The 22,899-nt window shown below is 35.4% G+C and overlaps 3 protein-coding genes across 8 annotated transcripts in view; 1 reads left to right on the forward strand and 2 right to left on the reverse strand.

The window, feature by feature from the left end:
- Window positions 1-20,789, reverse strand: part of LOC110834593 (protein SSUH2 homolog) — a 75,819-nt gene extending 55,030 nt beyond the window's left edge. For 3 of the 5 annotated variants that reach the window (XM_022073928.2, XM_087354435.1, XM_087354438.1), the window contains exon 1: window positions 20,316-20,506. The gene's annotated coding sequence lies outside the window, so the exon portion shown is untranslated. Of the gene's footprint in view, window positions 1-20,315; window positions 20,507-20,580 lie in introns of those variants that run through there. The other 2 variants (XM_022073927.2, XM_087354437.1) reach the window with 1 other exon arrangement.
- Window positions 1,699-22,126, forward strand: LOC110834602 (sodium channel protein Nach). Its single transcript, XM_022073951.2, has 11 exons — window positions 1,699-1,883; window positions 3,289-3,483; window positions 4,456-4,606; window positions 11,787-11,917; window positions 13,509-13,605; window positions 14,270-14,371; window positions 15,215-15,401; window positions 15,490-15,543; window positions 16,779-16,896; window positions 19,557-19,654; window positions 22,023-22,126. The coding sequence occupies exons 1-11, from the start codon at window positions 1,771-1,773 to the stop codon at window positions 22,124-22,126; spliced, it is 1,350 nt and encodes a 449-aa protein (XP_021929643.2). The 5' UTR covers window positions 1,699-1,770.
- Window positions 21,858-22,899, reverse strand: part of LOC110834592 (uncharacterized) — an 83,611-nt gene continuing 82,569 nt past the window's right edge. For both annotated transcript variants that reach the window (XR_002544646.2, XR_002544644.2), the window contains one exon: window positions 21,858-22,198. The gene's annotated coding sequence lies outside the window, so the exon portion shown is untranslated. The remainder of the gene's footprint in view (window positions 22,199-22,899) is intronic.

Below are 22,899 nucleotides of genomic sequence, written 5' to 3' on the forward strand. Positions count from 1 at the left end.
GAATTAGTGGATTTATAGCTATTTATTTTTTTAAAGAACTTTATGTTATCTATGGAAATTGACGATGCCCGGTCTGCAGTTGCTTGCGACCACAGGTTCACAACCACAGTAATAAAAACTGGTGTATATCAGAATACAATTCCACACTATGATTATATTTTACCATGCGATCTGAACATTATGGTCCCAAACACAAATCAGCTGCTATGGTATGTAACTGAATATCACTATAATGATGTAAAAGTTTATTGTAGTTTCACATCGTGATAAACATATACAAACGATACATATCCAGCTGTAAGACTATCATAAAATTCCATCTATCCATCCAATGGCTCTACAGCACAAATTCGGAACTTGGCGTCCTTCCATGTGGGAAGTTTCTTTGTCTCTTAAGTGTGCATTTGTGAGTAGTGAGTGACAAGCCCACTGCCTCTGCACAATTTCTACTCAATCCTGATTTGTCTGCTAGAGCCATCTAGTAGTGAATCAAGAGAAACTTGGGTGAGAAATGGCCGATAAATTTTGCTTACTAAACATGTAATTTACGACATGGGACCGCCAACTTGCCACAGAGAATTCTCATTCGTACACAGATTGTGTCTGGGTCGGAACTGTTGATGACTGCATTATCGGCCCATATGTAATACGAGACCCAATATCAGTCGAGAACTTGACAATTCCGAGATTTTGGAACATTATACCCTTGAAATTTTAACCCATGTGAAAACTTCGTCGAATTTAAAAGCAGCGAAAATTATTGATCATACATTATACAAAATATTTCTAAGTTTGGAGAGTCAGGATGTCAGGATGAGTCAAACAGGTTTAAAGAACAGAGACCCGGTAAAAGCAAGGAACAGCTGTCCCACTATACGCCATGTAGGCGCTTGGGGGGAGAGAGGGTATAGCTCCTACTCATTCTTAACCTCGTCACTAGATGGGGTGAGTGGTTAGAGTCAAGCCCCAGCCGTGCTTTATCCCCGGGAAAGGATCACCGGTTCTCATTGGATAGAAGTCTGGGTGGACCCCAAAATCGGTCTGGACGCAGAGGCAAGAGGAAAAATCCTCTGCCCCCGTCGGGGATCGAACCCTGGTCGTACAGTCACTATATTGACTGAGCTCATGAAATAGCAATCAGCCGTTCTAGTATAGAAAGCACCAGATTCACCAAAAAACATGTAGAAACTAATCATAAATTGGCTAGTATTTTAATTTAATAAATACTTTCGGGAAGTACTTGCAGATGAATGCAGCAGGTTTCAAACTGCCCGACTTTTCTCGCCTTCATGTTCAAAATAATGGCTGTTAATTATTTTATGTTTGGATTCTAACTTATATAATCTATTTTTTTATGTGATCATATATATTAACTTCTTAGACGTATACAATAAATACTAATGAAGACATGCTACAAAGTAAACATAATTTACGTAGCCAATTAGTAGAACGATCGGAAACCAGCAATATAACAGGCAAACCAAATGTCTATTACATCTATTGATCTTTGTAACTTTGTACTGACTGCCATGCACAATAGAGCTGGAATTATTTCTGTCCGGTCAATCGATAATCAATATTAAACATTATACAGTTATCACCTGATCTATTCCATGTTTAACCTGCAATATACGCATGCGTGGAACTGTATTTATTCTTAAGGTTCATAGTTTCTCGACTACAGAATGTAGAGTCTGTTACAAATCACACACGAACGTCATAAACCGCCTAATTTAGTCGAAATGAAGTTGGTACTTTGATAAATTAAAAATGAAGTATTTCAATCTGCCAATATTGTGGTTAATCATTAAAGACTATTTAGACAATACATCAATTCACGGTTTAAAGTACCTCACTCAGCCTGGAAGACACTGGATGGAAAGGTAAGATTAAGTTCTTTTGTTGATCTGTAAACTATGCCTCCAAATATTCTCTGTGACCTTCCTGGCTTCTGTAAACGGGACATAGTGGATGGCTTTACCATTTAACTCCCAAAGATAGGTATACAGTGAAAATATTGGAAAATAAAAGTATTTTTCCAAATCAAAACAAAATCAACGCCAAATTAAATAAATTAGAATGATTTGAATAATAACAATTTATAGATCTCATTTGTTCTCATTTTAAAATGAGATCTGTAAAATGTTGTTACTCCATATCTTTATTTAATAACGTAACGGCAATTAAATTTAATAAAACAAATAATTTTCATAATATTAAGTATTTTTATTTTAATATAAATATATATTATACCATACGCTGTATCAAATAAGGTTTAAATTTATTTAAATTAAATTCTCGGCAGAGTAGACTTACGGCTTAAAGTAAGATTCAGACTTCAGTGTCGTATAATATTCATCACACGAGCAAAGTTTCGGGTCTATCATAAGTGAGATAAGGAATAAATATGAAGTGTTCCGTGATCTCAAATTTTATACATTCTGCTTAGAAGATCTGCTATATTAATTGAAGGAAGTATATAAACTTATCATTCCTTCTTACACACAGCAAAGTAGTTATTTTACTTAGCTAATTAACAATAACCTCGACTGTTATTTTGTACGTGATAAATCTTCTTGGTTATTTGTTAAAAATTCACGTTACGAAGAAAAACTCTGTCAACAAATGACGGTAGACAGAGAGGTGCCTAATTTCGTGGGTATCTTACACTGGGTCCAATGATAAAGACTAGCTCTAAGAGGACCCCCCCCCCCCAAAAAAAAAAAAAATAGGCGCCCTTCTGTCTAACTTCACCTGTTGACGAAGACATCCAGTCTCGGAAACTTTGTGGGTTATAACACAAAACAAAGTTGACGGACAATACCCCAAATAACTTGAAATTTTATTAAATTACTTTATTGTGTGTGAGACGAACTAATATTCTTACAAAGTCCCTACATTTTTCCACAACAGTAAGCTAGCAGGATTAGAAAGGATGGTCATGTAGCATGAATGGACGAGATGACAAATACAAAATTTTTGTGGAAAAACTTTAAAAAAATTCGAATATTTCGGAAACCTACACGTAGATAGGAGTATAATATTAAAGTGGACCAAGATAAAATAGATTCAAGGGTGTAGAATAAATCTAGTTCAGAATAGAGACCAGTTTTGTAATGACGTCAATGGACCTAGAGGTTCCACACAAAATTCAGAAATTTCTTCACTATTTGAGTGACTACTATTTGCACAAGGCTGTTTATCTACAAAAATATAGTATTTTTAAAGTATCTCAGATGGATATACTAGAAAATAATGACATGTGATATTTTTCTGCCAATATTGAAGGGTATTTTGGCTGGCTGTATGCAGCGTCTCTGTTTATGGCTGCTACTGCGTGTGTAAAGCAACCATGGAAGCATTCCAGCAACGTTCTGTGAGCTTCGTTCCAGAAACAACTTATCTGGGCTGGAATACGGGGTTTCCAGCGGTCACTGTTTGCGAGAAATATAACAGACACAAGATATGGGAACTGGCAGAGAGGTTTGTGCTTCAAATGTTGCCTCAATTTGAATCAATCACATATTTATAGCCAAAGTTATAAACATGGCATCAAACTTGATATCCGTTATTAATTTTTCATTAAAAATTGCACGAGTTCTTTGTTCTGTAAGTTAAATATAAAAAAACCAAAACAAAGCCCACAATTAATTAAATAAGTTTCAAACCAAATTTATGAAAAAAATAAACAATTAAAAACACAGCCCTCATTTCAACTTAGCCCCAATGATTAATCGGAGCTGCCAACAGCATTCCATAAAATTCCACTAGGTCAGAGATGTAAGAAAAACTAATTGTACTTTTTCTACATTGTTCACATTTGCCTAAATTCCCTTAATAATAATTAAATTTTATAACAACTTAAACACTCTAATATGTCCTACTTATTAATATATGAATCACTCGAAAATTAGGTGGTGATGTTGACTGCATTTCGGGATGTTAATGTCGTAATGACTTTATGAAACGGAAGGCAAATCAATTCTGGACGTTCTATTGAATGCATAGATAAGATTAAGAAAATATTAAGAAGATCTCGGAACTAAAACCACGCAGTTCTCCAACATAACAACGCCAGACATCACACCAGTGCTCGAAGTCTACTATGATAAAATTGTTTCGCAAACAAAACTCAGTTCAAGGACGGATTTAAAAAATATTTTATCGTTGGCTTAAGTGTGTTGAAGTGGACGGTAGCTGTGTAGAAAAATAATGTATAATTTTGAAGATTAAACTCTAAACTTTGTATATGTTTTTGTTTCATTAAAAATTCTTTCCAATTCACGTATTATTTAAGAGGGTACATTACATTTCAGCCCACCTACCCTCGTATAATTCACATGCCCATTAAAAATGACTCTTAATGTATATTATCGTCGTTTTCGATGTCATAATGACCACCGTTTTCTTATTCCGACATAATAATTTCCAAGTTTCAATAACATTCTCTTGTAGAACATACCCGAACGCAGACACTTCAACTCTAAGTAACTTGGCCATGTACCTCGGAGACATGATCTACTATAAGGGCAAATGCAATAATTGTAATAAACATTGCAGCGGCTCTACAAAATGTCCTGGGGACATTTTACAACTGGCTAAGAAGGTGCGTATTAATTCTGAATGTCATCATTAATTAAGAAATTATGTTAAAGTTTAAATTACTCTGTAAAATAATATGTACAAAATACCCCAAGAAATGTACATAAATTGAAGGGAAATTAATTTAAATTATTATTATTTATTATTGACTGCAAATGGGTTTATACCCGGTGGCAGTGTCCTACAATAACATACAAAACAATGAGACAGAACAGAACAATGAGATACATCAACACAATGAGACAGAACAAAACAATAAACAAAAGGACACAACAAAAACAATAAGACACAATAAACAATGAGATACATCAACACAGAGACAGAACAAAACAATAAACAAAAGGACACAACAAAAACAATATGACACCCAAACAATGGGATACATCAACACAATGAGACACAACAAAACAATAAACAAAGGACACAACAAAAACAATAAGACACAATAAACAATGAGATACATCAACACAGAGACAGAACAAAACAATAAACAAAAGGACACAACAAAAACAATATGACACACAAACAATGGGATACATCAACACAATGAGACACAACAAAACAATAAACAAAGGACACAACAAAAACCATAAGACACAACATACAATGAGATACATCAACACAGAGACAGAACAAAACAATAAAAAAGGACACAACAAAAACAACACATCCCACTCAAAATCAACCAACTCATAAATTACAAAACCATCCAACCTCAAGTACTTAACTTAAAAAAAAGAACTTAATACCACCTAGACATAAGACAATAACTGTAATGTATTACAAACGTCATGAACTGATGCACTCACACAACAATACAATGAGACACAACAATACAACATACCACACTCAAAATAAAACATCTGACACAATAAAAAAACACACATCCACTAATTAATCACAATACTTAAGAGTGGAATATAAAGTCCGCTCTCAGTACATGAAAATTTTATCCCAAAGAACTACAGCCCTTCATCACTTGGAGACTAAGACACTTCACTTCACTTATCACCATTTATTCCCAACTTAATAACCCTTAGCTTGTAACTACTTTTCTGACCCTCTTTCTAAAGGTGCCTAATTTACAGGGGAAAGACTCTAGCACGCCTGGAGGTAATTGGTTCCAGCTTCTTATGGTCCTATTTACAAAGGAATATTTGCCTACATCCGTTCTTTGTTTCCTAGTCCTAATTTTCCGAGTATGATCGTCCCTGCCCAGGTAGCATGGCTTTAATAATCTATCCTCTATCATTTTCCAAGCCCGGCCCCCCGTGTATGCTTTGAAAAGGGCGCACATTCGGGCTATCAATCTACGCTGTGCCAATGTTTCCCAACCAGATTCGTTCGTGAAATTAGCAAATTTAGCCGCTCTCTTCTGCACCCGATTTAGTGCTCTTACCTGTCCTTCCCTGTAAGGGTCCCAACACACAGTTCCATATTCAAGTATCGGTCTCACTAGCGACGTATAAGCTAAACGTTTCGTATTGTTATTTCCCTTTTTTAGTATACGCATTACGAAATGGAGAGCCTTCCATGCTTTAATTAGTGTATAATTCACATGATCTGCCCAGCTCAGATCACTGCGAATAAGTATTCCTAAGTACTTAAAGCTATTTGCCTCTGGAATTAATTGATCCCCAAAAAAGTAACTCAGCTTATCCTTCACCCTAGCTCTATTGAAGCTGACTGCTTTACTTTTACCTGGATTTATCTTCATTTCATTTTCTACCGCCCATTCCCATAATCTATTCATATCTGTCTGTAACTTATCAATGTCACTACTATCCATTATTTTCCTGTATACTATACAATCATCAGCGAAAAGCCGTATATTTGAATCAATGTTTTTCCAAATATCATTAACATAAGCTAGGAATAGCAAGGGACCTAATACGCTCCCTTGCGGCACCCCTGACGTTACCCTGACTTCATGAGATAGCTGTCCTTCCACTCTTACTCTTTGCGAACGTCCTAAGAGAAATTCCTTTACCCATAACACTACCCTCAAGTCCACACCGGTTGCAGCAATTTTTGTAATCAGCCTATCGTGTGGGACTAAATCGAATGCCTTTGAGAAATCTATTATAACCGCATCAGTCCTGATTCCCTCGTCCAATGAATCAGCAACATCTTGACAAACCGTGACTACTTGACTTTCGCATGAGTACCCTGGTCTAAACCCATGTTGACCCTCATATAACCACTCACTCCTTTCCCAGACTTGCCTTAGATACCCTGCTATAACGTGCTCCATTTGCTTGCAAACCACCGAGGTTAAACTGACCGGTCTATAGTTCCCAACTACCGATCGATCTCCCCCTTTATAAATAGGGACCACTATAGCTTTCTTCCAGTCCCCTGGGATAGAATTGTTGTTCATCGTTACCTCCAGCAGACGCGCAAGGTATGGAATCATTGCTTCCCCACCTAACTTTAAAATTTCCCCGGGGATGCCATCTGATCCGACGGATTTATTTTTCCCGATTGCTGCTATCCGTTTCCTTATGATATTGATACTAATGGTAAACGTTTTATCTGAATCTGTTGATTGGATTAGCTGGTTATTTAGCGAAATTATCCGTTCGCAACTGAATACCGACGCATAATAAGCGTTAAGGGAGTTGGCCTTTTCTGTTTGATCTGTGATGAGGTTTCCTTTAACGCCCTTGATTGCCGGAATAGTTTCTCTATTACCCTTACGTCTTTTAACATATTTGTAAAACTCTGTCCAGCTTCTCCCCTCTCTTTGCAAGACCGAAGTTAAGAATGTCTCCTGAGCCTTCTTTTTTACTATCAGCAACTCCTTGGATAACCGTTTCAGCTCCGCTTGGTACTGCCCTCCAGAATTTCTCTTATTATAAACCCTCCTCACCTTTACCTTCAGACGTTTCACTTCCTTGGTATAATATTCCGGATCCGGATTTTTACTCAGGATTCTTTGAGGTACAAAACGATCGATACCCTCGAAGACTATATCCTTATAGCTTTCCCATATCTCTTCCACGCTACTACCATTTCCAGCCCATAATTTAAACTTTTCCCGAAGAAAGCTTTGTAATCCTAAAACATTTGTTTTATGGAACATGGGGACTAATCTTTCTACCTGCGGTTCACGGATTTTTTCTTCCCATTCCACTTCTAATATTACCCCACTGTGGTCACTGATCCCCTGCACAATGCTGCAAGAGGTGAGCGAACTTTCAGGCCGGACCAGGTAAACATCCAGCAATGCATCCCCTCGGGTTGGCCTATCGACTACCTGCTTGTACCCATTTTCCCATACCAGTCTATTTATAAATGCCTGATTTCTGCTAGTACCTTCCACGTTTCCCTTCCAATCTGCGTAGGGCAAATTTAAATCACCCCCAATGATACTACGCTTCGTAGAATTTCCTAAATGACTAGTTCGTGCTGCCAATCGTTCAAAAACTTGCATGTCCTCGTTAGGAGCTCTGTATATTCCTATAATTTCCCACGAATATTTTGTATCTATTCCTTTCACTTCTACCGCAATCATCTCAAAATCCTCATCTACCCATAACTCCGTACAGGCAATGAAATGTTTAACACATATGAAAACCCCACCACCACGGGCAGACCTATCTCTCCTGAAAGTTGTAAAATCTGTCCTAAAAACTTCAGCATTGCTAATATCTTCTTTAAGCCAAGACTCCGTGCCTATAACAATATCGGGGTTATACGTGTCAACTAAATTCCAAAGCTCTAAGGCTTTATTATAGATACTCCTACAGTTAACCTGCAGCACCACTAACGACTTGCCTTCAACCCTATATGCTGCTACCGAAGTTAAAGTTTCTGCCCCTGCCCTAGCTTCTATTTCCCTACTCACCAATTTACTCGTCTCTGTTCCCCTTATTTCATGCAAAGCCTTCTGTTCTCCAGTTGATGAATGCCGCGTTTCCCTGGTTGTCCTCGTTCTGTGAGTGCCGTCCACCCAAACGTGTCACGTCTTCCTTCGTGCTGCTCCTCCACCATCAAGTCCACTAACTCTAGCGTACAGTTGTCCTAATCGTCTCCTTCCCCGTCCATTCAGATGCAGTCCATCCCCAGCAAAATCCCCTTCCTGTATCCAGCTGTTCGGATCAACAAATGTAATTCCAAGGACGTTTGCAACCCAGTCTAATCTCTCATTTAGAGCACCAATACGCCGCCATGACACATCTCTACGCCTTAGCACTCCACTGAGGACAAGGTTGCAGTTCCGACATTTATTCTTTACTGTAGTCACCAGCGAGTACACCTCTCCCATTACCAAGTCCAAATTTCTCGTCGATCTTAGGTCATTTGTACCCACGTGAATAATAACAGTTTCTGGACTGCCTAGATCCGTCCCTTCTATTCTTCTGTGCAACTGCTCCGTTCTAATACCCGGAAAACACTCCACCGTCATATCTGTGTGCTCTCCTCCAACATTGCGCACAATTGAGTCTCCCAGGACCATGCACGTTGCAGCCTTTCGCTTTTCGGGCACTATAACCTTTTTCCCAGCTCCCGCCATTCGCAACTTTTCTTCAAGTTCATTGTTTCTCATCCTCAGTTCATCAATTTGCCGCAGCGCGTTATTTAGCTGATCCTGAAGCATTCGAACACTTGCAGCCCTGCACTTACCACAGCTCCAGTTCTCCCTTTCAGCTGCTTGAGACTTCACATTCCCACAACTATAATGGAACCAGCGTCCACATGACTCACATTGGATTCCGGATCTTAGGTTCCTGCCGCAGCCAGTACATAAAAGTTTCACAGAACTATCCCCTTCCGCAACAGGACCGGGATTTCTTTCTACTCCTCCGATTACCAGTAATACAGCTATAACCAAGGAATTCAACATCGTCAACCCCAAGCAGTGACCAGTAGTTTGGTTAGCGTCACCATGCCTAGGCAATCCACGCCACAAGCATCTACCTGCCCAGCTACCCACTCTCGCCCGGTAATCTTCCAGGTAACAACCCATTTTCAACCCTTATACAGGAGCTCACCACAAACACGTCTGAACACAACAACAGAAAGTGAGAGAATGAACTTCAACTCGTAATTATAACATTACTGTCATTATTTTAACTGTAGCATTTCTGATAATTATAATTTGTTTCATATGTGGACCAGGACGTGTTGCATAAGGGCATGTAACAATGTTCGATTCCCTGTTATTCAGTAACAATTTTTATTGACCATTTCATATTTCCCAGCACTTAAAATTATAATTATAATTCTTGAATTGCATTTGACGTGAGGTTATAGACTACAACTTGTATTCAATGGCCAAAAATTACTGTTTATGTAAAATGTTATCTGAGAATAATTAAGTGAACTTTTGGACTGCATCATTTTATATTTTGGAAATATTACGTCTGGAATCTAACTAAAGTGTAAGTTATCGTTTGCGTAACGAACACTTGCAGCAGAATTGTTGAGACAGACACTTTTCTAAACGCATTGTAATGGGACTATGTTAGTATCACGAAATATTTTTACAATATTTTATTTTCCGTCCATACACAAACTTAAAATAATGTTGTTTAAAATTGTAAGACTTGAGGTTCTCACAGCGGTGAATATGAAGATTTCTGTCTTCTGGGTTATTGCGCTGTGTAGTCTGGTCGATGTTAACCAACGTTTCAGAGGTCATACTGCCTCCGTCATCAGGGCGATCGCCCTGATGACGGAGGCAGTATGACCTCTGAAACGTTGGTTAACATCGACCAGACTACACAGCGCAATAACCCAGAAGACAGAAATCTTTTGTTTAAAATTACTTAAAATTATAACATTCTCAGTAGATACTGCATCTTGTTACATTTTTTGTATCGACGACATGTTTCAATGTGTATTACATCATCATCAGGTCTATCAATTTTAATATATTTTAAAAATTGTTGTACATTTTGCGTTGCGTATATTGGTTATTTTGCTTTGCCGGGGCGTGATGCTGACCACTCACCCCCATCTAGTGCCGGGGTCAAGGAAGAGAGGAGCTATACCTCCACTCCCCCCAAGCGCCTACATGGCGTATAGTGGGACAAACTTTACTTTACTTTTTTACTTGGATGTTTTATATCGGGTTGTAATTGATGTGTTGTGTGTCCGATATTAAGAGACGGTAGACGCAGTTTTTAAAATATATTAAAATTGATAGACCTGATGATGATGTAATACACATTGAAACATGTCGTCGATACAAAAAATGTAACAAGATGCAGTATCTACTGAGAATGTTATAATTTTAAGTAATTTTAAACAACATTATTTTAAGTTTGTGTATAGACGGAAAATAAAATATTGTATCAATAAAACACAAACATGACGCAATTAAGATATAAAAAAGAAATATTTTTGATAAATGAAGGCGCTAATCCTCATTCATAACGACAGGATGTCTCAAAACAAAAAATATACAACACCACACAGTCATGAAAAGCAAGCGAACGTAACCCGTTGGACTTAATAATTAATTTAGTCTCAACTAATGTGTCATCATAAATTCATTTAAAATTAATATAAACAGCGTAACGTGTCCTACCGAAGTTGAGAGGAATAAACCCTTTTTGTATTGAAGAGTAATACAGTTTATTGCAACATTATTTTTATAAATCTCCTCAAAAGTACAAAATTTATAAAATGTATTTTTAAAGTAAATTGAATATGAAAATAATCACGGCGACTGAACCAGAAAACATCGTGAAGTTTCATTACCTTGCAGAAAGATCAGAGTTATGATGTTCATTTAATTATAAGATGAATAATATTATGATTCATATAATAAATCCTGCTGTATCTTCGTTTGAGATGGGAGGACGGTATAGAAGTTTGTTAATGTTTGTATTAAATCCATCAATCCACAACGCATTCATTCAACTCCCAAAATCAGATTTATTTAACATTAATTAAAGAGTAATTTATCTTACCATTTCCGCATAAGCCTCCTATGGGGTTTCCGACTAAAAATTTATGCATTTCTTATCTCATCCATGATAAACATCCCTCTTATTTTACCGTCCTTAATCCTTTAATCCTCACGATATTTGGTAAAGAGTACAAATTATGGACCTTCTTACTGTGAAATTCCGTCCAAATTCTCCTCTATCAGGTGCAAAATTCTGTTCACAATTTCCCTGCAGGATATGAAGTTACTATTTAGAATGTAACTTTCTCTATCTTTGATGCAGGTTTTCACAAACTGCTCGTCTTTGCTAGGAAATTGTTACTGGAATAGCGTCCAGTTCGACTGTTGCGAAAATTTCTATCCCGAACTTACACCTTATGGAATTTGTTATACCATTAACTCACTACAAACAACGTAAGTAATTGTGCGAATACATGAACATTGAGAGTTTCCAAAGACAAAAATTTAAATTTCTATTTACTATTAAACACTGCCCAATACAAAATATACGATGGTTAAAATAACAAGACGACTGAATTATCTGTATATGAGGTTAATAAAATGCTTATGTTTTAAATGTAATATTAAGGGTCCCTTATATTATGGGATATTCATAACATAATTTTACGCAGAGATGGTCCAATAATTTTACAATCGGTACAAAGTATAAGGGACGAATATATCCATAACACAAAATACCCAAAAGATACGGTACCCGAAATTTAAAATTTAAAAAAAAAGAATATGTTTATAAAATACGTGGCATTACCCTTTACAAATGAGCCACAGATATGTAAGGAAATAAAAAATAGAATCTCTTCCAACAAACCGGATATGGGGCAGACACTGTAATGAGAAAAGCATTGACCTCTAACCACAAGACGAATGAGATACGCTCCTTCAAAACATTCCTAATCACAAGACCACTCGATGTCACAGCCCAGACGACCACAAACCACATTTTAACATTCTTGAAGATCTCAAATCCCATACTGATTTAATACTTTTATTATAAGGTTTAGAGCAGGGGTGGCCAACCCAAATGATCTTTCGGGCCACTTTGGAAATGCATCATAACTCCGCGGGCCACATATAAAATTATATATCCCCATATTAGATTTAGATACACTAGAGACATTTTTTTGGAGTGAAAAATTGAAACATAATGAGTTATTATTATTGTGTTTACTATTATTCTTACATGTAAACATAGATAATATAATAATAATGATACTAATGAATAAAACAGGCAATATCTGTCATATATTCGCAAGAATATTATTTTAAAATCAAAGTTAATTTTTTCTCATAATTTCGACAGATAATTTTTGAATATATGGATGCACAAATAATGTATTTTTTTAATACATTGGTTTTCACTACTTTGGCCATTATAAAATAAATATATTTTGTAAAAGTGTGATGAATCTCGCGGGTCGGAAAAATGTTCAAGGCGGGCCACATGCGGCCCGCGGGCCGCGGGTTGGCACCCCTGGTTTAGAGCTACATGTTTCGTCTCGTGACATTAAATTACTAAAAATTTTCATTTGCGTTACGTAACTGCTCAATAGTAAATTATGATTAAATGAGGGGATGATGATTAAAAGGCCGAAAAACCGATTGGTAATAAATTATAATATAAAATATACAACGATTTGCAAATTCAGTTTAGATTGACAGTACACATACATAATAAGAAAAAGCTTCTTTGCAAACGGATAAGTAGGAACATTTTGCTGTTCTTTATAACCTCCTTCAAGCAACTATTTTACTTTCAATTAAATTCTTTATCAGTGTGCTGCATTAATAACCAGAAGACCAATTACAGATATAACGTAAGATAGAAAAACACTAACACAATAAAAACACAGAAAGTCAACTTGCTACCGAATAACATTGTAATAAGAGTTCAAATAAATTAAGTCATTTCGATTAAAATGACAATAAATAATATATTATTCATTTATATCGAATATAATTTAATACGTAAAATGTCTTGTTCCAGGAAGAAAAATGTCGCTTATCACAAAACAGTAGATTTGATATCGAACAAACTCACCGGTCCTGGAAGACTAGAATTTAATACTTTTGAAGACTCTGAGGTAAGAACTTCAGAAACGGTGCAGACTAATGGTAATAATATTTTTCGATTTTGTTTAAATTTAAATTAATCGTGTGGATTAAAAGTACATTAACGCACTATCGAGTAATTTTTCTATTTATAAATATTTTAAAGAGATGCTGAAATGTTTCCTTTAAAATTGCTTCTAAAAGTTTCATGATTGTAGCAGCACATTTATCGCGTCACATCCTTGCTATTTTAAAAACACTATATGACCTTAAAAATCACGAAGTTCTTCATTAAAATATAATCATCATCAACAGTTCATTTAATTTCTAAATTTCTTCAAGTTTCCCGAGCACGATTGTCAGATGTTTCGAATTAAAATGTTTTCTCGAATCGAGAGGCCACGTCTCATATCCATACAAAATAACTATAAGTTATTGTTTTTATATAACTTAACCTTTAGTCTCGTAAAAATTATGCTGGTTTATACAATTTTAGAACTAATAGCAAACACGTCCATCTTTTGTTTTGTAGAACCCACTGTTAAATTCCCGATTCCATTGCAACACCGCATACATAAAAATATAATTACGTAGCTGATAAACATTGCAAAATTAAATTTCACCTTCACACTCGATTTGCGATTGCTCAGATTTCTCGAAGTTACAAACTAAGGTCAACACAATCTTTGTTCTTAGTTGCACGTCCACTCACCAGAAGACGCCTTTCATTTTGGACACCAGGTAGAACCTGATTTGGAAAGCAAAGATCGGGGAAACTCCTACACTATATATTTTCGTGTAAGTAAATTATAATAACAGCTGATGACACACACAAAGAACAGAGATAAATCCTGAAATTCCTTCACCACTCAATATACAAGAACTGTAATTTATGAACTATTCAGAAACAATATGGCGGCATATGTATGTACACGTTTAACAATGGAAATGAATTCTTATTTTAAACAGCATCAAATGCGTATCGTAGTGACACGTGAAAACGCAAAATATACTCAATCTAAGTCAAAGGCTTTAAGAACAAGACTTAAAACAAAATAATCAATCTTTTCTCTCCTTATTTCTCCATAAGAAGAAAATATGGTGAAGAAGCTGTCCCGCTACACGCCATGTAGGCGCTTGGGAGGAGAGACTGTATAGCTCCTACTCATTCTTAACTTCGGCACTAGATGGGATGAGTGGTCAGCGTCACGCCCCGGTCGTGCTTTACCCCTGGGAAAGAATTCTGGTACCCATTGGATAGGAGGATGGTTGGGCCCCAGAGCCGGTCTGGACACAGAGACTAGAGGAAGAATCCTCTGCTCCCGTCGGGGATCGAACCCCGGTCGTACAGCTCGTAGCCAGTCACTGAGCTACCCCGGCTCCTAAACAGATAGAATTTTTGTTTGATTTACTGTTCTCTGCATGTATTTATGTATGTATTAGATCTGTGCGTATGAATATGTGTGTATATTGATATGATAGAATTACTTTCTTAGCAAGACATTTTCAGCGAGAAACAAAGAGTTTCCAAAAACGCGTGGAAATGCGGATTAGAAGAAAGGTTAATTATAATGTCAGAGCTCGTAACAGAAGAACTGGTCGTGTCCTAACCACGCTTTCCTGAAACCGTTTCTGTTTCAGATAATGGAAATAGCTAATGACGTCAGCCTCGCAGGTCTAGGGGTGTCCCAGAGGGGTTGCTTGCTGCCTTTCGAGAATCCGCTGACCACGTACAAATTTTATAGCTCGTCGGCTTGTATCACGGAGTGTCAGGCGATGGCTCAGCTGAAATTATGTGGTTGCGTTCATCAATATACGCAAGTAAAAGGTATATTTTGTAACCAACTTACTCCAAAACCTTCAATAAATAGCGTATTTATTACCCTATGTTAACGCAGTATTCTTATCATCTGTAGGTCCAGGAAGAACATGCGACCTCGAAGGAATTTTGTGCATTCATAGATATTCAGGTACATCGCATTCATTTAATATATATTATTCATTTAGTTACACAGTTGCTTAGAGGGGTAGTTAGATCAAATACTGAAGACATTAAAAGAAGGGGTTTTCTGATATCAGTAAATTATTTTCATCATATAAGATAATATATCAGTAAAAAGATGTAGGCGGCCAACCAAAATACACAATATTGGCGCTTCGGTTAAGATACCCTGACAAAGAGTAATGCAAAAGCACTGTTTCCCCGTTTTCTAGCGAGACAACTGTACACGGTTTCATGTTTCATGCCATTTTGATATTTACAACCCTAATTACATGCGTAATACAGCGATAAATAATAGAAAAAGTGAGTGATGTAACTCCCTTGGGTTTTGCGACCTTGTTTCATTTTAATTGTTTACATTACATTTACTGTAACAATAAAACAAAATTGAAGTCACTAGCCTACAGCTGTTTAAGTACGACTACTGTTAAATTATTATCATATAATGACTGGCACTTTTGTATCGTCTAGACACGATATGTTTTCTTTTCGAAAATTATACTTTAAAATAGACCACGACAGTCTGTTTACAATCCAGTTATATATCCAATCCAATTCTGTCCGTATCCAATTCATCATTTACGTTTACAGCAATACTACATAACCTACAAAGTTAAAAGCGAAGTTAATCGATCCAGAAGTCGATATGACTGCTGTTAAGTTAATGTCATGTAATGACTGACACTTTTGCATCATCTAGACACGATATGTTTTCTTTTCGAAAATTATACTTTAAAATAGACCACGACAGTCTGTTTACAATCCAGTTATATATCCAATCCAATTCATCATTTACGTTTACAGCAATACTACATAACCTACAAAGTTAAAAGCGAAGTTAATCGATCCAGAAGTCGATATGACTGCTGTTAAGTTAATGTCATGTAATGACTGACACTTTTGCATCATCTAGACACGATATGTTTTCTTTTCGAAAATTATACTTTAAAATAGACCACGACAGTCTGTTTACAATCCAGTTATATATCCAATCCAATTCTGTCCGTATCCAATTCATCATTTACGTTCACAGCAACACTACATAACCTAAAAAGTTAAAAGTGAAGTTAATCGATACAGAAGTCGATAGGTTAATTCTCGTTTTAGTCCACGGTCATGGCCATAGAAATTCAATCGTGTAAAATATAGAAGTCTCCGTCTTTTATAAGACTGATTATCCTTGATTTTCTCTCTGTTTCGCAGAAGCACTGTACGAAATAACAGCTACTGGATTGCCCGAGTTGAATGTAACTTGCAACTGTATTACTCCGAGCTGTTCAGAACCGGAGTACACGTTCATAACAACCGTCCCTGTGGAACTGTGAGTTAATTTGTTCAATGCTCTTATAAAATTTTACTTAAATACTAAAAAACATGTTAGGCTCCAGTGAACACAATGAGCGTGGCTAGGATTTGGTATAATATTTAAGTTGAATAAAACAGCAGGTTCTCCTAAACAATTGGTTGTGGAAATTCACTGTAGAGTCCACTACTGGTGTTCGAGACCCAGTTCTGCTCTGATAATTGTAATTTATCTTACTCTAATCCTCCTTCATCCATAAAAAACTTAAGAAAAAGCTTACCTTTCTTTTTATCTGTAAGATGCTAACTACAGTATTTTCCACACCACATAACACTTTAATACATTAATAAATAAAAGAACATCGAAATTTTAAAAAAAAATTGTTAGCCCCGTTTTAACGCCAACATTTGAGGTTAACATACTATGGCGTTCTATCGGAATTTGTTCACGGACATTTAAGCCTGCTTTCGTCTCGTGTGCAAGTAAATGACTGTCATATTACTAATAAGTTATTACTTTTATTTTATAAACAGTGGCACGGTTGTAAGCGAACCTGTGATATTTTAAGTAATACTCTATAAATCATAACTAAACCACATTCAGTAAGACAATCAATGTTGGAAAAACGTTTGTAACACGTTATATATCAGGTTTTTCACGGCGACGAGAAAAACATTGATGTTTCCTTGAATGCTACGCCGTGTAATCTGGTTGATAATGAATGTGGTTTCAGAATGACCTTTTTTATCGCCCGGATAATGGAGGCGTTAAATTACTCTGAAACGTCGTCAATATCTATTCAAGACTACATGACTTAACAATCCAGAAAACATATTTTTTGAGTGTACAACGAACTGTCGAAATTTTGTCAATTTCCAACATAAAATGGCAAGAATTTAAATAATACTGTAGTTGAAAAAACTGACAGAATTTGTCTAAAATATGATATTCTCATGTCAGTGATGATTTTGATTGTAGACTTCAGAGTTATGAATTCATATCATACCAACAATTTGGAGGAACATATCGCCACCATCTTCATAGTAGAAGTGAGCCAATTGATATTGTATGGTAAAATTAATTTCTGCCTTGATGATGAAAGTGGTATATTCCTTCAAGACGTTTCTAATAATCTACAACACTACACAGTCTCACGACAGAAGACCACAACTGATCGAACTTGTGTTGCCCTCTTTAAACAAGTTTCTAAATCTCTTCCATTCTTAAGGTACAAATCCATTTCGTTCCAATTTATTTTTAGTTTTAAGCCATTTATTACCTAAACTCTCCCAGTATGTTAGCATTAAGGTTTACATGCGTCATGTTTGTGTTTTTGATTAAAATATATAATAAAATTCAGGTCAATACACAAAACTATATTTGGATGTTAAAATTTAAAACTTAAATGTTAAAATTTTAAATTTTAAATTTGCGCTATTCATCACTATAAGGATGTTACATTAGAGCGCTTTCATTCATTTCACAACATGTTTCGATGTAATACATCATCTTCAGGTGTTGTTTTTTAAAACTATTTTATATTATAATGCATGCTTTTCGATATATTTATTATTGTAACATGTGTTCCGTTGATCCTCCCGTTTTTCGCATCTTATGTTTGTTTTGATTATTCATAAGTCGTGTTGTGTGGTGTATCACGTCTGCTCGGGTTGACTGTCTGTTCATGGACTGGTTGATAAGTAATGGTCTTAAAACTCTGCATACCGTGATGATGACCTCTTGAGGTTGAAACGCGTATGGTACTAGTGTCTTTTTTATAGTGTTAATAATCTGTTTGTTTGCTTATTTTATAGTAATGGTTTGTTTAACACAAAGAGTAACTTATTAGTAAAACCAAAATATTTTTTTTTTAATTTACGCATTCCTTGCACCAATGGAAACTATATTTTATTTTGACCAGTTTAATAGAATGTGCCTTATTTGCAAGTAGTAAATTAATTAATCATGTTGGAATGTTACTCAGCACATAAATTTATGTTACTAGTTTAAACTGTGATCAACAGCACTTTTGTTTAAACGTAACATTAAACTGTTACTATTCCAGAAAAGCTATCCAGAAATTCTTTACAGAATCAAAGTCAAAACAAAGGTTTAATAACGTCATATATTTTCTCCTTCATCTTCAATTTTTTTTTGTTCAAATTTATTTTACATTTTTCTTTATTCTAGTTTTTGCTTTGCTATTATCTTCCCTTCATTCCCCTAGTTTCTTCTAACCTTCTCTTTGCTATTATTTTTCTTCTTCTTTAATATATTATTGTCATTCTTCTGTTTATTTCAATTTCTTCATTCCTTTTATCATTACAGTTACTGTAAACGTTTTCTTCTCTACAAATCACTGCTTCCACTGCTGTTATATTAAAGAACATTTAATTCCTCAATTGCTGACGAGAGGACATTATGATGGCCGCCATCATGTATGTTCTCAGCTCTGAATTACTAAAACAGTTCTCTAACTAAATTCTTCATAAACAGTGCCTAACTATAGGATTAAAAACATAACCCCCATGAATACACGTTAGTATGTCATGATAAGCATTACTCTATTATTATAATAGAAAAATTTATATGCAAAGTTTTCAGTTACTATATAAAAAATCCCATTCAAAATAATACGATACTTCATAAATTACGTAATATACTCATAAAATGCGCAGGAATAACAACGCATGGAGCCACTACACACTGCAGATGCTGTCACTGCCATCTGTCCGATACAGGAGAAATGTTGTACGAAGCAAACTGGACTTAGTGGGTAAACATCGCTCACGTAACTTTATTTTATTTTGCTACTGATAAGACTAACATTTTTGCCCCTATTTTGACCATACTTGCTGGTTTCAATTAACAAAACTTCTCCCTGTAACATATACCTAATCTAGTACTAACTCCATAAAGCAGATTAATTGTGAAGTTCATTATCACTAATTCCTATTCCAAATCTTATTGATTCCAAACCATATTTTGTGATTGAAATGTTATACAAATTTCTCATCTTTTCTATGCATGCCACATGCCCAGCCCATCTAATCATTCTTGATTCTATAAACCTAATAGTTGGTGAAAAGTAAAAAGTATTAAGCACGTAAGCATTTATCTCCAGAAAGTTCCTGTTTTCAAAAACTTAAACTGTGTTCTGTATTTAGGGTGAGGGACCCATGTTTCACATCCACACCCAAAAGATAACATAAATATATACTTTTGTATATTATAACATTTTATGTAAAAGTGTATAATACTCTTTATATTATTTTACTCTTACTTCAACTCTCATCACTAACAGTGATTAAAAATAACAGCATAAAATATACTTCCAAGTAATCTTGCTTTTATACAGTAAGACGTAATATTCGTACATTAACCTTCAAAATTATTACATTACTCTTCATTTTATATTCATATTTAAGGTTACTTACTTTTCCAGTCCCGTTATTTCTTCTTTTAACTTTAATCACACTTTCGATTAGTCTTTGCTATTATTTTACTTTTAAGGCTAGTTACACTTTCTATTCTATACATTTTTCTGTCAAGGTTAAGAACGTTTCCTGTCCCGTCATGTTTACACTTCGCTTACTACAACGCCATCACTCACAAAATAAAACGAAACTCACCGCCCTGCGCAATGCGAATTTCCCCGTACGATTCTAGTATCACTCCACAAAGAAAATAAAATTACCTTACCTATATTATAAGCTGTGCTGCAAACGTTGTCCCTGTACAAGCTCACACTCTCTGTAACATCTAAACAGGCTGAAATTACGTCATGAAGAGGACCTTCGTAGATTTAACTCCAGAACCGATTATTGCGGGATGAAATTTGTTCGTGCAAATGCAACCAACCTTCGCCAGAAAAATAAAGTAAAATGAGTCAACTACACGGTCATGAACTGACTGTAAAAACAAGTTGCAGAAATTAATCCTGCTAGCCGAGTCACGTGTTTACAACGCATGCGCTATTGACAGTCCCATTTTACAGCAGAAGCAGCTGCTGATATCTTGACTAATTTCTGTAATGTTTTATTATAACCTAGCCCCTGTTGTCTAGTTTTCTTCCGGTAAGCACTCTGTGCTTTTTAGCGGGGTTCTTGTCCAGAAGTAACCCAGTAGATCTGTCTTTTTTAATAAGTTCACGGGTGCCTGTTCTGCTTGTAACTAAGATTCTTGGAAATTTACTGCTAAATTTTCTCCGACACTTAGCTGAATCACATTTCACGTACGATTAACACAGAAAATCACTCGTACCATATCCACACATAATGAAATTCCTGACACGGTATTAGAGACAATTGCGGTGTTATGAGAATAATTTTGGCGAAAATTGATGTTAGCACTTGGCGGCAAGTAATGCAGTACCTGTCGGTGGGGGGGGGGGGGGGGGTGAAAATTGCGTCTAACTTTTTCAGTGAACGAACTGTATATAATAATTTTTTTACATAATATTTAGTAAAAAATCACAAACTATATCATGAAAAATGTAACAAAATAATAAAATGCTTATTAATAATATAAGTACAGATGCTAAGGGTTCAATTTATTTTAAATCTAGTAAGTTTAGTGGCACGATTGTCTGTTGAAAACAAAAATGGAGTTATCATGACAGAAGATTGGAATCACCGAAATTCTGTATACCAAATCGTGACCTAACACCATTGGCTTCTGAACTATCCACTTATAAATGTAAAAATAAAATAAAATAAAAAATGTACCAAAATTCCTTTCATAACAGATTTGTATATAATTATGAATCATGTGATTTGAAAAATTCTACATGGATTTCCAAGATAAAATCCATTACAATTTTTAAAGGTACACCCAATAGTCCACCTTTTATGGAACTTGTAGGTTCGTTACAGATATCACAAAAGCTCATCACTGTTTCTTACAGACAATACGTGACAACTCTTCATACAAAATAAATTATATTTTATAAAATTTCCGTCATAATTTTTAAATAATTGTAAGATATTCAGCTTGATATATTTGGCTTTTGTTTATTATTTCATAATTATTATTATTTACATTACTTTCCTGCATTTGGAAAAAAAAATCAGTTTTATTCTGGGAGTTTAATTTCGCCTTTGCCTTCTCAAAATGAACTGACAAATAAATACTCCAAATTTCAGTCTCTATTGGAGGTGCAGTGGGCCTCTTCCTCGGTGCAAGCCTTATCAGCGCAGTAGAACTGATCATGTACTTGTGTGTACGAAGAACACCAAGGAACGCGTGACTGCCATCTGTCTTCATCCACACACTTTTGTCTTAAGTACACATTACTTAAATAATTCAGTATACGTCCCATCTACAAACACGCAAACATATTACTTTAAATTATAAACAATTTTATTTAAAACACAGTATCGTAATAACATCCAAAACTCTTAACTCATATAAATATTTCCTCTAATTACTGAATCATTGTACGAAGTAAATATTTATGATATCCGAGGTTCTTGCAGTGGTAAGTTGATGAAGAAGTGTGAATATTGTTATATTATATGCAATAAATTTTATTTAAAAATTCCAAATGCAAAAATGCTACTCTCTAACTTACCTACTATCCTGCCCCGTGACTTCGATGCAGGATTTTGTATTTGAAAAAGAATTTATTTCAAATACTTTACGTCACTTCGATTTGGGCCTTATATCTTGGATCCTCTGCCGTACGTCAAGGCATATCTTTGATATGATTGGTCCGCAAGTGTTGTTATTAAATTTACTACAGCGCATCAATAAAATTATTCTTAATGTTCCTGATTATCTTAAACATTAAAATTTGGAAGTAAAATATAATTGCGAGTTTAAATTTTAACATGCGTCTCTTCTAAAACCACTGTTGCACACAGGAAGTAGTTACATTACTAGATAATAAAATTTGTCTTAGGAAAATAGATAAGATGCCTATATCTTGACGGATGCGGAATTCCTGGGGTCTGGAGTTTGACATATCAAGGGCTGTTCTGTTTACTCACGTGCATAAATATTTATTTTCATATACTACAC

Source organism: Zootermopsis nevadensis, unplaced genomic scaffold (genome assembly GCF_977971745.1).
Source record: "Zootermopsis nevadensis isolate Lab colony 2312 unplaced genomic scaffold, Znev_1.0 Znev_ptg000023l, whole genome shotgun sequence".
NCBI lineage: Eukaryota > Metazoa > Arthropoda > Insecta > Blattodea > Termopsidae > Zootermopsis > Zootermopsis nevadensis.

Excerpts from the sequence above, each read along its gene's own strand:
- LOC110834602 (XM_022073951.2), top strand. The coding sequence starts at position 1,771 with ATGAAGTATTTCAATCTGCCAATATTGTGGTTAATCATTAAAGACTAT. Across the intron at positions 3,484-4,455 it reads ATATGGGAACTGGCAGAGAG|AACATACCCGAACGCAGACA; the intron begins GTTTGTGCTTCA and ends ATTCTCTTGTAG. Across the intron at positions 4,607-11,786 it reads TTTTACAACTGGCTAAGAAG|GTTTTCACAAACTGCTCGTC; the intron begins GTGCGTATTAAT and ends TCTTTGATGCAG.